This window comes from Crocodylus porosus, unplaced genomic scaffold (genome assembly GCF_001723895.1).
Source record: "Crocodylus porosus isolate Cpor-Errol unplaced genomic scaffold, CroPor_comp1, whole genome shotgun sequence".
Lineage (NCBI taxonomy): Eukaryota > Metazoa > Chordata > Crocodylia > Crocodylidae > Crocodylus > Crocodylus porosus.
In genome coordinates this window covers 19,256,869-19,270,296 of record NW_017728907.1, presented here as the reverse complement: position 1 = coordinate 19,270,296, position 13,428 = coordinate 19,256,869, and the positions used below count along the sequence as shown (strand labels likewise).

The window sequence follows — 13,428 nt, the reverse complement described above, 5'->3', positions numbered from 1 at the left end:
GTGAACTGTCTTTCCCTGTTAGTCTATCTATTGTTTTAATTTTCGTATTTATTGGCACTGCCATTTTCCATGCTGTGTTCCACAGGTCCATTGAAAAGAATTTATAATAAACAAATTCCAGCTGATTGCAAGCATCAGTATGTTCAGAAAGAGCCAAACTTCATTCTCGTGAGTTTGGCTGCAGTAAAACAACACAATTATGTAAAGTAAAAGTTCAGACACAATCCATATTTTAAATCATTTATTTCAGTAGGAAAGATTTCTGAAATCTGTACTTAAACTCTTTAAACTACCGCAAACACACAATTTCATACGCGCACACACTGAAGTACTAAAAAAGTAGAAGAAAAGGAGGCTCTAGGACAGTCAAACTGCACATCACTCAAAAGAGGTCATAGTGCAATCACCTTATAACTGTATTGCCTCAATTCAACAGGGAAAAACATTAAAAATGGCTTGTGTTTACTTTATAAGCTTGATTTCTACCCCAAAGATGACTGGTTTTTATGGAACTATTATAGCTTTTAGTATTTTCCTGTGCCCCTCACACTGCCCTGCAGTAATACACATACGGGCAGATCTCAGGGCATGAGGAGTCAAAGGGCTCTGTAAACAAGCATACCCTAATGCCCCATTTCTTTCCCCATTTTACTCATCAGTTTATACTGGTTTTGGACCATATTTGTGAGCAGTTCTGGAATGGTAAGAAATTTCTTTTGGAATCATTTGAAGGTCACGCCCTTTCCCATGAAGAACAATATTATATTAGCAAACTGTATGGAAAAAAAATTGAATGTTTTTGTTGTTCATAGGCAATCAAGAGCAAGTTCAAACAAGCAGCCATAGGCTTCTGATTTGCAGAAGTCATTTCATGCTGGTACATTTTTTTTTAGTAATGTGCTTTGAAAAAAAGTTCTAAACCTGCTCTGTAACAGCTGGACTTTAACCTTCTCTGCTCTGGTCTAACTCCTTTCAATTGCTTGAAGAATCTTTTGTGTTTGATCATGTTTGGTCTAAGTTAGACTTTCCCTCTCAAATGTCCACAGTTACAAACATTTTGATGTAGATAAGCTGTGCTTTCTATAATGATGCCTTAAAGGAAAATAAAATGAACCTTTTTTTTTGCTCAGAAACAACCTATTGTTAATTTAAATTTCTCCTTCCAATGTTGTACATTTCAGATCTTCAAAACCTTTGCAAGCAAAACTAAATAGCTTGCATATGGTTTTAGTGAAGTTTCTCACTAAATGATACAACACGAGAACTACAAACACAACCTTAGCAATGTTAGTTTAAATGATTTCAAGAAAAGGAGCAAGATAGAGTTTATTCAGTTTTTTTCCCCTTAAATATTAATTTTAAATGAACAAAAAGCTTGCCAAGTATAATCCTTTTATTTTGTGCACTATAGTTTTTAAAATAGTATAAAGACAGACAAAAAATCTTATGTTAGCCTATGGAACTAAGTTCATAAACTCTAGACATGACCTAAAGTACCTTTTATTTATTTTTGTAACTTTTCTTCTTCTTAAGGCTATTTAGGGACACTTTGTATTTTTTGTCTCTCAAAAAAAACTTGTTACAAGTTAACTTAGATATTTCTGAGAAAAGCTCTAAAGACTATGTCAAATGTGGCTGCAGTCAACTAAAAACGACTATAATGAGAAAAACCTACCAAAATGATTATAGCTAGTATTCTAAAACTGGCCAAAATCAGTAAGTTCTTCTGCAGAGAATGTAACAACAGTGAGGAAGGGGGTAACAAACTTCTGAATCCAGGGAAATAGTCATTAGGTCCAGCAGCTGTTATTAGAAGCTCAGCTCTAGAATAACAGAATTGGTCTCAAACTGATAATAAGGCACTGACCAAAGTCTTTCCCCATTTCTGCACATATTCAAAGTTGGGATGATGGCCAAAGTGTTACCTTAAGTTCAGTGTTCATTTATACAGACTGTTTTAATTACAGCCCTCTCTAATGTTAATCTGTCCACCTTTGACACAAGCCATTTTTAGGGGAAAGGGGATAGGATGGGGGAAGAGGGGAAGGACAGAAAGAGAATACTTAAATAATAACAAAATGTTTAAAAGTTGAACTTGTAGGGAGCATAAACAACTCAATGATGTAATCTAGTACCAGTTCTAGTGTCTTGAAGCTCAGAGCAGGCAGTATACTAAGATGACTGTGAAAAAGATTAGGATTACCAATGCTTGTGAGTGAAAATACAAAAGATGGAGGATGAAGAAAAATGCCACTGACAGAGCCAGAAAAACATCACTATGATTTACCCTGATTTAGAACATATTTGCTAAAGTTCCAGAAAAAGTACAGCCCAATTTGCCTTTTATCACTAGAGACCCAAACTCTCCAAGTGCCCCGTGATTACTGCTCTTATAAGGGAAAGCATGGTGACTGACAATGACATTGCTGGGTCTCAATAACAGAAGATGACGACAGTCTTCCAAAAGCCCAACTGCAAGTATAAGTACTTAAGATGTGGCAGGAAAACAAATGTTAGATAAAATTGGCTTCAGTGAACAAATAGAAAATGATATAATCCTTTTTTAGGTAATAAAATCAACAAAAAGACACAAAACAGTAATTGTGTGCAAATGTTCCACTATCTGTACTACCATTGGTAAAAATTCTTTTATGATGCAGCTGAGCTGAGATGGAAAGTTAATAAATGACCGATTCTGTAAAAAGCAACATGAGACACTAACACAAAAGGCAGAATTAGGTGACGTATGGAGCTGCCTTGCCAGGACTGCAACCTACACTTAAAACAGCTGAGTTACAGGCCACACTTTCTGCATTTCAAATTTTTTCTGTAGTCCCACCAGAGGTGTAACTAGAAGGCTTTGTAACCTGGGAAAATCTGCTGGAGAACTGGGGAGAGAATGTGCCCTTGAGCACTGAAGGGGAAGAAGTACTAAGAGCAGGGGCAGCAGGAGTCTTACCTGCTCTAGGGACACAAAAAAGCCCCATGCTAACTCCTGTTGCCACTGCACTGCACCACACTGCCCGTCCCCCCCAGTTGTTGCTGCTACAACATCAGTGTAATGTCTGTGCACCCAACTACTGATATAACAGCAATGTGGGGCTGCTGCTCCTAGTGCTTCACTTGCACCCCTCATGTTACACTAGCGGTCCCTGCTCTATAGAATATTTGAAAAGTTCCTCGTAAGGACAGAATCAAAGCTGAGTATTAAAATTATGACTTGCACTGAACCCAACAACCATGGGACAATATTTCTAAAGCATTTTTCATAAGACTGGTTTGTAAAATGAAAAAACAGGCCTGAAAAGATTACCTAGATTAACACAAACTGCATAGATCCCTCTTTATAAAATAAATTGTGACTAATTTTTGTTCTTTAACAACATTGCAATGAAATCAATATTTGATTAAGCCAACTGAAGTTGTAAAGCACCAAGTTAGAAAGTAATGCTAAGTTAACAGTCAGCCTTCAAAACATTATAGCAAAAGATATATTTAATGCACTTCTATTGCATCTGCACCAGCTAATTATGTAAATTACACAAATTCTGCTTCTTTCATTTAAACTAGCATTCGTGAAATTTTAATTGAAAAATGTGGGTATGATGAAATAAAGTGCTAAATGTGACCTGAGAAGTTTTAACAGTTACTGAAAGTAAGAAAAAAACTAGATCCCATAATATTGGATGGTACACCAGAATGAAACAGCCTGCTGGCTAATATATTATTCTCTTCTCTCCAGTAAGGTATATTACTGTCATCTTTCACAGCTGATTTATCTAATTCTATTTAAGATTATAGGGGCAGTTTTACTGGCAAGGAAAAAAGTCACAACTTTTCCCTGACAAACATCTACCTTAAAAGATGTAACATATCATTGGTTGCATCACCCTAAAGTAGTATTTGGCTAATATAAGATGAAATAGATTGGGGTATCAAACTGTTGGTAATAAAAAAAATATCTATAGTGCTTTCAGTTTCATCACATTTCTTATTCTTGCTAAATATTTTGTAAGCTTTTTCTGCAACAGCTCTCCCATGAAAATTCTGAAACTGGAAATAGAAGGATGACAATTATGTAGGCTAAGGGCAGCAAGTCTGCCAAGTGATTACTACTGATTATGACTCAGCATTGCTTTCCTCCGCATTCTCATCCCATAAAACCATGAAACAGCTGGAAAAATGCAAACAATAAAAATAATACCTTCAGACCTGACTACATCTTTAGCAAAACTGTGTGATGTTAGATTGTGGCTCTCAGTTGCATGTTTCTGCTCATCAATAAAACAAATACAGTTAGTCTGCAATGTATCTACATTAGCTTATTAAAAAATTCAAAATCCACAGGTTTTCCATCCACAATGCTTAAAAAAAAAAGTACACACATTTTGTTAAAAACACTTACTTTGAGAAGAAACACATCAAGTAATATAAAAAATGAAAAACAAAATCTAAAGTTGTGCAAACTCTATTACAGTAATACTGCTGACTATGAAGATGTGTTACTAAACACCCAACATGGGTTAACTTGGGAGATGTGTAAAGAGTGATTCAGCACAAACAAGCTCCCTTTCTAAAACACACCACTTCAGGATCAGAACTGATTGTTCACTCTCCACAAAAAAAAAAAGGATTTGTGAGGGGACATTAATTCAAAGGGTGCTTTTAACTGTACCATAAGAGGACAGAATTATGCATCTGCATAAATTCTTTATAGCATGAGCAGATTTCACAATGTAACACTCAGAAAGAGACCCTAACTCTTTTCCTTACCCCACTCTGACCTGCACAGGAAGATCCTCTGTCTGTGAGTTCTGTTTCTCAATAGGGCCAGCAACCTCATCCTCGGCCTTAAAAATCACAAACTAATGATTTGCTAACAAAAACATGAAACTGATACTGGGAACATTAATGTATCCCCCTGATTTAGTAAATTAAGTGTGCATTTTAAAACTGAATAATAACACTTTAAGTCTTTACTGGGTTTCAGATAACTTCTTACTATAAACTGATGGAGAGTTCTAAAAGAAGTCTATGGTTGCATTTGTAAGCTTATTTACTGCTACTGAATCAGAATGTCAATGGAATATCTGAACTTTTTCATGCATTTTTAATCCTGGTTCAAGTTATTTTGGGCAAAACTGGAATTACTTCCTTATTTATAAAGATTAATTTTCTGAAGATTAAATAAAACTTTGCATAAATGAAACTACAATGAAGTGACTATGAAGGAACCAAAATAAGTAACTAAATTTAATGAAGACATCATGTACCCAGAATGTGGCTCCTATTTGTGATCTTAACTGTTTTTGGGGAGTACATTTTGCAACAAAGGAAGTTTTGATAATCCAGTCCATACTACTTTTATTTCCTAGATTGAATTCCTCTCTGTAATAATCAAATTATTATTGTTTTATGACCTTTTCTAAAGATCAGAAGAGGTTCATTCTTCAAAACAAAATAGGCTAGAACTTGCTTAGGCCAACATATTAGTAATACAATTCAGGTTCATCTATATATTGAACAATACAGTTCATTAAACCAGTAATTTAAAATGAGTATGGAAGCTGGCATAGTGACTCAAATATTGTAACAATGAAGTTTCTTAAATGATCCCATGAAAAGCCTTATATTGACAGAGTGGTGGGTTTTTTTGGGGGGTGGAGGGGTGGGAGGAGGGGTCGGACATTCTCTACCTGTACCTGATAAAGAGGCACATGGACCTCCAGGAAAATAAGATGACTCCTGTGAACTAAATTAAGTGTCTGTTGTGTTGTGGAACCATCACAAGTAAGAGTGACTACTGCAGAAGCATAAGGGATAGAAACAGAAAGGAAAGGAAACATTCAGTTCTGACCCAATACCTATTCCCAGTTGCCGCACAAAACCCCCTGAAACGAATTGGAAAAGCAAACAAAAACCCCACCACGGACTATACTTAAAACAGGAATTAGAATACCACATATAAGGATTTTACTTACAAAATCCCAAAACTATGGTGCATAAGCACTTGGCCTTTGTGCCACTTGCAGGAAATAAAAGTTTCCCTATACAGTACTAAGGTTTGCAAGTTTACAGCCGTTTTTAAAACCTGCATTTGTTATGGTTCTTATACCCTAGGTATGAGACAATTAATGGTGCTCCAGGTGAACTGAACCCAAGAAACTCCAATTTAGGGCTGCCAGTATAGTCTAAACAGCATCCTTAGAATGTCTAAGTACCTCTAGATCCCCAGTTCAAATCCAGCTTTTGATGCAACCCTTAAATGTGGTATTATTTTTTAAAGAATACCTAAAAAGGTGAATTATTTCCAAAATTAGTATAAAGTTAAAATAAATTCAAACTAGCTACAATCTATTTAATCCAAGCACAGCACCGCCAGAAGTTTCACACACACTATTTGGTGTTTCATGTTGATTTTCCTTTCACTCTTTAAGGCAGTGGTTTCCACAGGTCAGTTTAGAGAATATTAAGAAGCATGGTCCATGGCAATTCATGTTGCAATTCCATTCTTTTCGACAGGGGATTTCATACCCCAAACTGTTAGTGCTGTTTGTTCCATTATCCAGAGTTAAAAGATTTGAGCCCATAGACTCTGATCTGGCACAGTTAATCTATAGCTGGCATACTTTCATCAGGACCTCACTTCCAAATGATGAGAAAGTTCTAATTGTTCTTTCACATTCTGAATTAGCCTTTTACTCAAAAGTCATCAAGTTGGCAGGAACCTGAAAATAAGAACAAAAGGAGCAGCTGATTTTAGTTTGGGAATTAACTTTCCACATTCCATCTCTTTGCTTAAATGCATAGTTTAGCTCCCCCTTTGCAAAGGGAAAACATGCTGCTCTACAGAACAACTCATAACCAAATCAAACAGTACAAGATTATCTAAAACTAGGAAAAAACAAACCTGTATAGAGAATGGCAGACAGCGAAATAAAGCATTGTTTATAAACTTAGTATACTATGATTTGGCCCGAATCCCTGTTCTGCCAGTATAAATTGTGACATAATACATTTTGGCTATGACTGTGAGTGTAACTTTTTTTAAAAAAAACCTGACAAAAATCCAGAGTCAAAAACAAATGAAGATGGAGAAAGGACTCTTACAGATAGGCGTCCCAACTCATTGAATTCACAGTAAACAGAAGTCAGGATGGGGCCAAGTCTTGTCATAATCAAGAAGTATCAAACTCTTAACCTTGCAGAAGCATTCCCAAAAACTGACAAGGAAGAACCACCGAGCAGCATTTAACACTGTCCTCGAAAGCAGCTTTTCTCAACCGTGGGTCGCAACCCAATAGTGAGTCACAAGACTATGAAAGGGTCGCGAACAAACTTAAAAAACAGATTCTCCTTTAAAGGAGAAAAATGTGGAAAACTCTGGTTTTCCCTTGCAAGCTGGCAGATGTCCAGCCTGTAAGGGGCTGCTTGGGGCTCCTCACACCCACCTCTCCATTCCCACCCCAGCCACCAGGGGCCAGCGAGTCAGGACTGGTCATTGATGTTTACAAATGGGTTCTGGTACAAAAAAGGTTGAGAACCACTGCTCTAAAGGTTAGAAAAATGGAAGTGCAAGAGGGTGCTGCTCTTACAAAGACAAAGGAAAGGTCACTATATCTCCAAGAACAAAGCTAAAAGTCAGCAGCTTGTTCCATCTGAGGAAGTTGTATTTTCTCAGCAATGCTTGAGATAAAAAATCTGTTTCATTCCCCCAAAGATCCAGCTATTTATTAACTTTATCCATTGCTATGTGTGTAGAATATTCAAGACTATGACAATTTTCATTAGCTGGACATACAGCTTGAGAGCCCAGCATGAGGCAAGTAAAAATATTCAGACAAACAAATGGCATTAAAACTTCAGTATTGGGAGAATCAAAGACCCTTTTATTAGTCCATGGCTACCCTTAAATGGAGAAACAGAGGGTTTTGTGCCATAAGCAAACCCTGCCTAACTCAGACACTGAAGGTGTGCAGGGGGAGAGGGGCACGAAGGAAGGAAGGGTGCTAATTGCTGGAGTGTGAGGACAGGGGAGTGGTCCGTCTCACCTGCTCTAAGGACACAAAGCCCCAAAGCTGCTGCTGTGGTGACCTACATCCAGCTCCTACAGCTGTTGGTGCTGAGTTGCAACTGCTGGGCTCCTACTGCCGAAGTGTGAAGTTGCTACTATCACATCAAAGATTCTCTGGAGGGCCTCCATTTCAGCACCCTCTTTTAGGTTGGTGCTGTGGACTGGTGCCCCACTTGCCCACCCCTTGTCAAATTACTGCCTTAAATAAAGAGATGACCCCAATCTCAGGTACGTGGCCTACAAAATGCTAAAGATCTCTGGAATTGTTCTTGGGGGTAACAATAAAGTCTATCCACAAGGCTTTTACAAGATTTCTTGGTAACTCATGGGAAAAGAATCAACTGATGAAGAGCTCAGATTCATCTGGAAAAGGTATGATTGGAGGTGTTGTTTCCAGTTCTGTAGTCATAAAGAGCTTACCCTCCTATGGTATAATCCGCTCAGAGGCAAAAAGTGGTCAAGATTTGGTTAGTCTTTTACATCTTCCTCTCCATCCCTCTTCCTAATTTTGGGCTGCTTGCAGATTTTTTTTTTTTTTTTTTAAACATGTGGCACTTTAAACTTGGTGCACTTCCAGAAGAGACAGCATGTTAACTGGACCTGGCTCACGTGACTTCTGTATAGGTCGGGCACTTTAGTGGGGCTTTTTGGGCACTTTTAGCTAACAGTTGATTGGAGTCAGGTATTAGATGAAAGTGCCAAAAAGCCCTCCTGAAACACCTGATCTATACAGATGCGAGAGCCGGGTCCAAGTAATGCACTGCTTCTTTCATTAAAGTGTGGTTTTTGGTTTTTCTAACATCTGCAAGAAGCTTTGTTGAATAAGAAAACTAACTGAACTCTACAATGACCAGTGTAGGGAAGAAAGCTGGTGAAAGTTGGCAGACCACAGTTTAGAAGGGCTCCATTAGTCAGGAGGACCATGAGATAAAGTACAGGCAAAGAATATGCTGGCCCTTGCTGCTATCAGATCCAGCAGAACCAGAAGGATAAATAATCTTGACTAATGTAGGGCATCAGAAAACCCTCATGTGGTCCTAAAATGCCATCTCCAATGGCAGTAAGAGATGCAGCATACTGCTGGATGCCAAGACCTAGTCTCTCTCAAGGGAAGCCAAAGAACTGAAGCCTAAAAAGCAGTAACAGGAAAGATCTCTACTACTTCACACATTTCGTAAACATTAGGGCTGGAAGGGACCTTGTGAGATCATCAGGTCTAGCCCCCTGCCCAAAGGGCAGGAAGTCAACAGTTGATCAAAACACAAAAACAACAAAACAAGAGACCACTCCCCTCCAAAAAAACAACCCCCCACCAGCATTCATGCAGGCTTTGAGACAGACATGACTTGACTCGCACTGATTACGAACAATGTCAGTAAGTTAGTGTCAGTCTCCAGTCTTTTGCCAAGCTCTCCTGACAAAACTGAATTGCTGAAAGAAGATCAACATTTTTACCTTGTGTATCATCATCTTCTCCCATTTCTTTCCCAAGCTAAAGAAAGAAGACTGCTTAACTTTCTCAGCAGGCTTTATATTATACATTTATAAGCTTTATACTCCATGGTGACTGGAATTAAATTGAGGACTTCTGGTGAATCTAATCTTCATATAACAGGTCTTTGGAAAAAGAAATGTCTCTCAACATTGAAAGTGCCAAACATGGCTAGGGCCTGTTTGAGGTGGCCCTCACACAATCTTTAGGCAAAAAGATAAGGCAGCATTGCATGTTCAAGACTAATTGGTTCAGAAAGACAAGTTTTCATAAGCAACAGCCTATTAGTCTGAAGTCAAGCAAGAGGTAGGATAGTATGGCATGGTAGTCTAACTGGTTTAGAGAGGCCTGAGCTTTCATAGGCAACAACCTACTTTGTCAGATGCGAAGAACAGACCATTCCTAGCACCCGACCAAGTAGGCTGTTGCCAATGAAAACTCAGACCTCTCTGAACTAGTTAATCTGTAGTATGCCACACTCTCCTAACTCCTGCTTGACTTCAGATGAACACAACTAACCACCTCAGTATCTGTAGGGTTGATTCCAGAAAACAACAAGCGTTTTCTAGGTGTTGGCTGTAGCAGTGTTAGACTAAAGAACTAGGCAGACAAGGTACTTTGGGTAAATCTGATATCCTTTATTAGACCAACTGCAATAGCTGGAAAAATTCTTCTTTGCAAACTTTCAGGTATAAACAGAGGAAACGTCTGCAGCTGTGTGCTCTTCCTGAATCTCCCTGGATTCTTGGGTCTGCACTTGTGTACTCTAGGAAGAACACACAACAGCAACAGACATTTCCTCTGCCTGAAGAAGGGTGTTTGTACCTGAAAGCTAGCAAAGAAGAAGTTTTTACTGGTCAGTATTCAAAATGATGAAGGGCAAGGCAAGCTAAAAGGCTCCTTTTTATTCATTTTAGTACCATTCAATTTGATCTTCATTACTTAGTATTTGTGTACATCAGACCCTTTTCTTCTGTTTAAAGCCTCATGCATTATTAGACACATTATGGATAGTTATGCTGCAAGGACCCTGAATGTCTATGAAGAGCTACGCTGAATTATCTTGTGAACTGGGAATCATACAGCAAGTTACATTAGTAAGACTTAAAGATTTCTTTAGGGAAGCTGAACAGTTTAGGAGTTGTACATTTTTAGGAAAGTGTTTCACACGTGGCGTTTCTAAGCCCTGCTATTCATTTAGAGTTTTCTTTAGGGGGGTGCCTGAGAGAGCTCTGTTTGGCAGACATTATCTCTTTGCAAATGTTCGTCTCTGCTGCTACTTCTCCAGGCAAAAAATGTCTGACAATTTTAGGATTCCTGTAACCAAGACAAAAAGATGTTGCTTTGGAGCTACTGCAGGCCTCCTTACACCACAAACTCAGTAGAGACTCTTCACTCCCACTTCTGAGAGTAAGCCTGGGCAAAGATTTGGAAACAACTCAATGTTTCCTCTTCTGTCCATTTAAGGACAACAGTGCAAGGCCAGGCAAAAAACTCACTACCGTTTTACATAATGAAATTAATGAACACATGTAGACAAGGAAGAGTAATAAGGGAGAGCAAAATGGTGGGCCAAGGAGGCAGTATTTTTTTTCCCCCAGACCTAAGGATATGTATAGATTTATTGTGGGATGGAATGAATAGAGGTCCTTTCTCCCCCTTTTTAAGCTTTGTCTTTGCTTTTGTTGCAACTTAAAGGTATGTAGAGCTTTAATATAGATACCTGTTGTCAGGGCCATCCCAGGGTGGGGGGGGAGAATCAGGGTGAGCACCCCGGGCCCCGTGCTGTGGGACGGCCCCACAGAGCTGGGCAGAGCAGCCGCAGCGACTCTGCATTACCACCAGCTTCATGTACCGCCTGCCCCCTAAATCTGCCGCTTCTGGCCACTTGGCAACCTGCGCTACTGGCTTCCTCATGCCCAGGATTGGGGTCCCACACAAGCTAATTTGCCCCAGGCCCCACATCATACTCGGGTCACCTCTGCCTGTTGTGCTTTTTAGTAATTAAATTAACATACATACATATTAACATAAAACTTGAAAAAAGTAAACTGTATGTCCAATACCTGACAAAGCACTACAGAGATCTACAGTAGTCATGCTGAATGCTACAGTCTACAACAGGTCCACCACTGGAAGTTGGAGGCCAGGGCCAGCCATAGAATTCGGGGTTTTGGGCCCTCCTGGACATGGACATTGGCAGCTAAGGAGCGCACAAGGGCTAAACAGATAGAGCTGTCACTTGCCCAGCGCCGGCTGGACCTGTACTGCTGGCTCCAAATCCCCACTCCAGGTGCTACCTGCCCTGTGAATCTGGCCAGAGGGGAACCCTGTGGTTTGGATCCAGCCTGAGGTGAGTCTTTCACCTCTGGCTTCATGTCGAATTTTTAAAATCACCAAGGGCTTGCCTAGGTAGAAAAGGGAACATTCAGGAGAATCAACGCAAATGTAAGATTAACTGTCGGGAATGTTGTGCTTTTCATAAGAAAATGCTCAATTACTACTCAGTCTTCTTTACAAACTTTAAGGTATGTAGAGCAAACTATTTGCCACTGCTGATCTTCCTTCAGCAGCTCACATGTCCTTTTCCCTGTACTGCTCTCACCTGTTGTCTGTTGCTTTGGCAGGCAGCACTCAGGTGTTTGAACCAGAGCATTGCATTCATTCTATTCCCAGCTTGAAACTTGTATGAATTTCCTAAAATGAAAAAGGTAGGGTGAAAAAAAAACCAGACTGAACCAAAGCAGAGAACATACAATATAGTATCTTCAACTTTATCTAAATTCAAACAAAGCCAAAACAGAGACATTATCAAAGCATGCAACGGAACTCCTTTATTCATGTAAATTTACATCTCTGCAGCATAGATCCAAATCAAATAGAATAATTTACCTTAATTGCCCGTTTGTTCCCCCAGTCCCCAATCATTCCCCCCAGTTCCTGGTTTGATCCCTCTCCCCAGCTCCCCAATTATCTTCCTTCAGCCCCCGCAGCTGCCAGTACTGCCTGCCTTGCCCCGGTGGGGGTGCAGCTGGGTGAACTGAGGCTTGTCCCAAGGCTGCTGGCTCAAGCTGGGGCTCATCTGGCTGCTCCCCCAACTGCTCCTGCCAGCACTACCTGCCTGCATAGGCTATGGCCAAATAAGATTCGGCCCCAAATATTTTTGGATTTGGCCAAATAGAATCGGGATAGTGATTCAAATCACCGACTTGAACCACTGTCCCTCCAAATCTGAAGCAAATACTTTCCGCTTTACACAGGCCTAGTAGACAGAACTGGAGTTTATACTAAGAATATGTGCACGTCTTCGAAAAAAGTGTTGATGTACTTTAGACGAATTTTTAATATATAGTTGTTGCCTGATTCTAGATGGGTTGAGGAAAAATATTACAGAAGTGTTTCAGATTGCTGCTGCTGATATCCAGTTGACAAGCACATACAATTTATATGCTTTGGTGCTATCCTTGGGTTCACCTATGACAGGGACACGATTTATGATACCCATCATATATATGAACTAATATGTACATTTCGTGCTTACATCATATTATGTACGTTGGAGAAAGATTAATTTTTAATTATGTAAATTGATCTATTAAAATATCTTTTTAAATAACTGCATTCAAAATATTCACTGAAAACTAACTGCAGTTGCAAAGGTACTGGTAAAACTACTAAGACATTATCCTTTAGTACTAAGTATAGAAATAATTAAGAAATCCCAACAAGTCACAGAGGAAAATGCATGTTAAAATGTGTTGGCAGAACTGCTTTTGATGCTCTTTCTGCATATTTTGAACTTTCCTAGCAAAGTAAAAATTTCTCCATAGTTCATACTGAACTGGGTTTCACTTTTAATTTT

General features: G+C 39.2%; 1 protein-coding gene across 5 annotated transcripts in view; it reads right to left on the bottom strand.

The window, feature by feature from the left end:
• Positions 1–226: 226 nt before the first annotated feature.
• RALGPS2 (Ral GEF with PH domain and SH3 binding motif 2) overlaps positions 227–13,428 on the bottom strand; it is a 233,884-nt gene continuing 220,682 nt past the window's right edge. For all 5 annotated transcript variants that reach the window (XM_019530901.1, XM_019530905.1, XM_019530903.1 and 2 more), the window contains 2 exons: positions 12,172–12,263; positions 227–6,728 (listed from right to left, as the gene is read on the bottom strand). In XM_019530901.1, the coding sequence (XP_019386446.1) occupies positions 6,699–6,728; positions 12,172–12,263 (122 nt within the window). In that variant the 3' untranslated portion in view covers positions 227–6,698. The remainder of the gene's footprint in view (positions 6,729–12,171; positions 12,264–13,428) is intronic.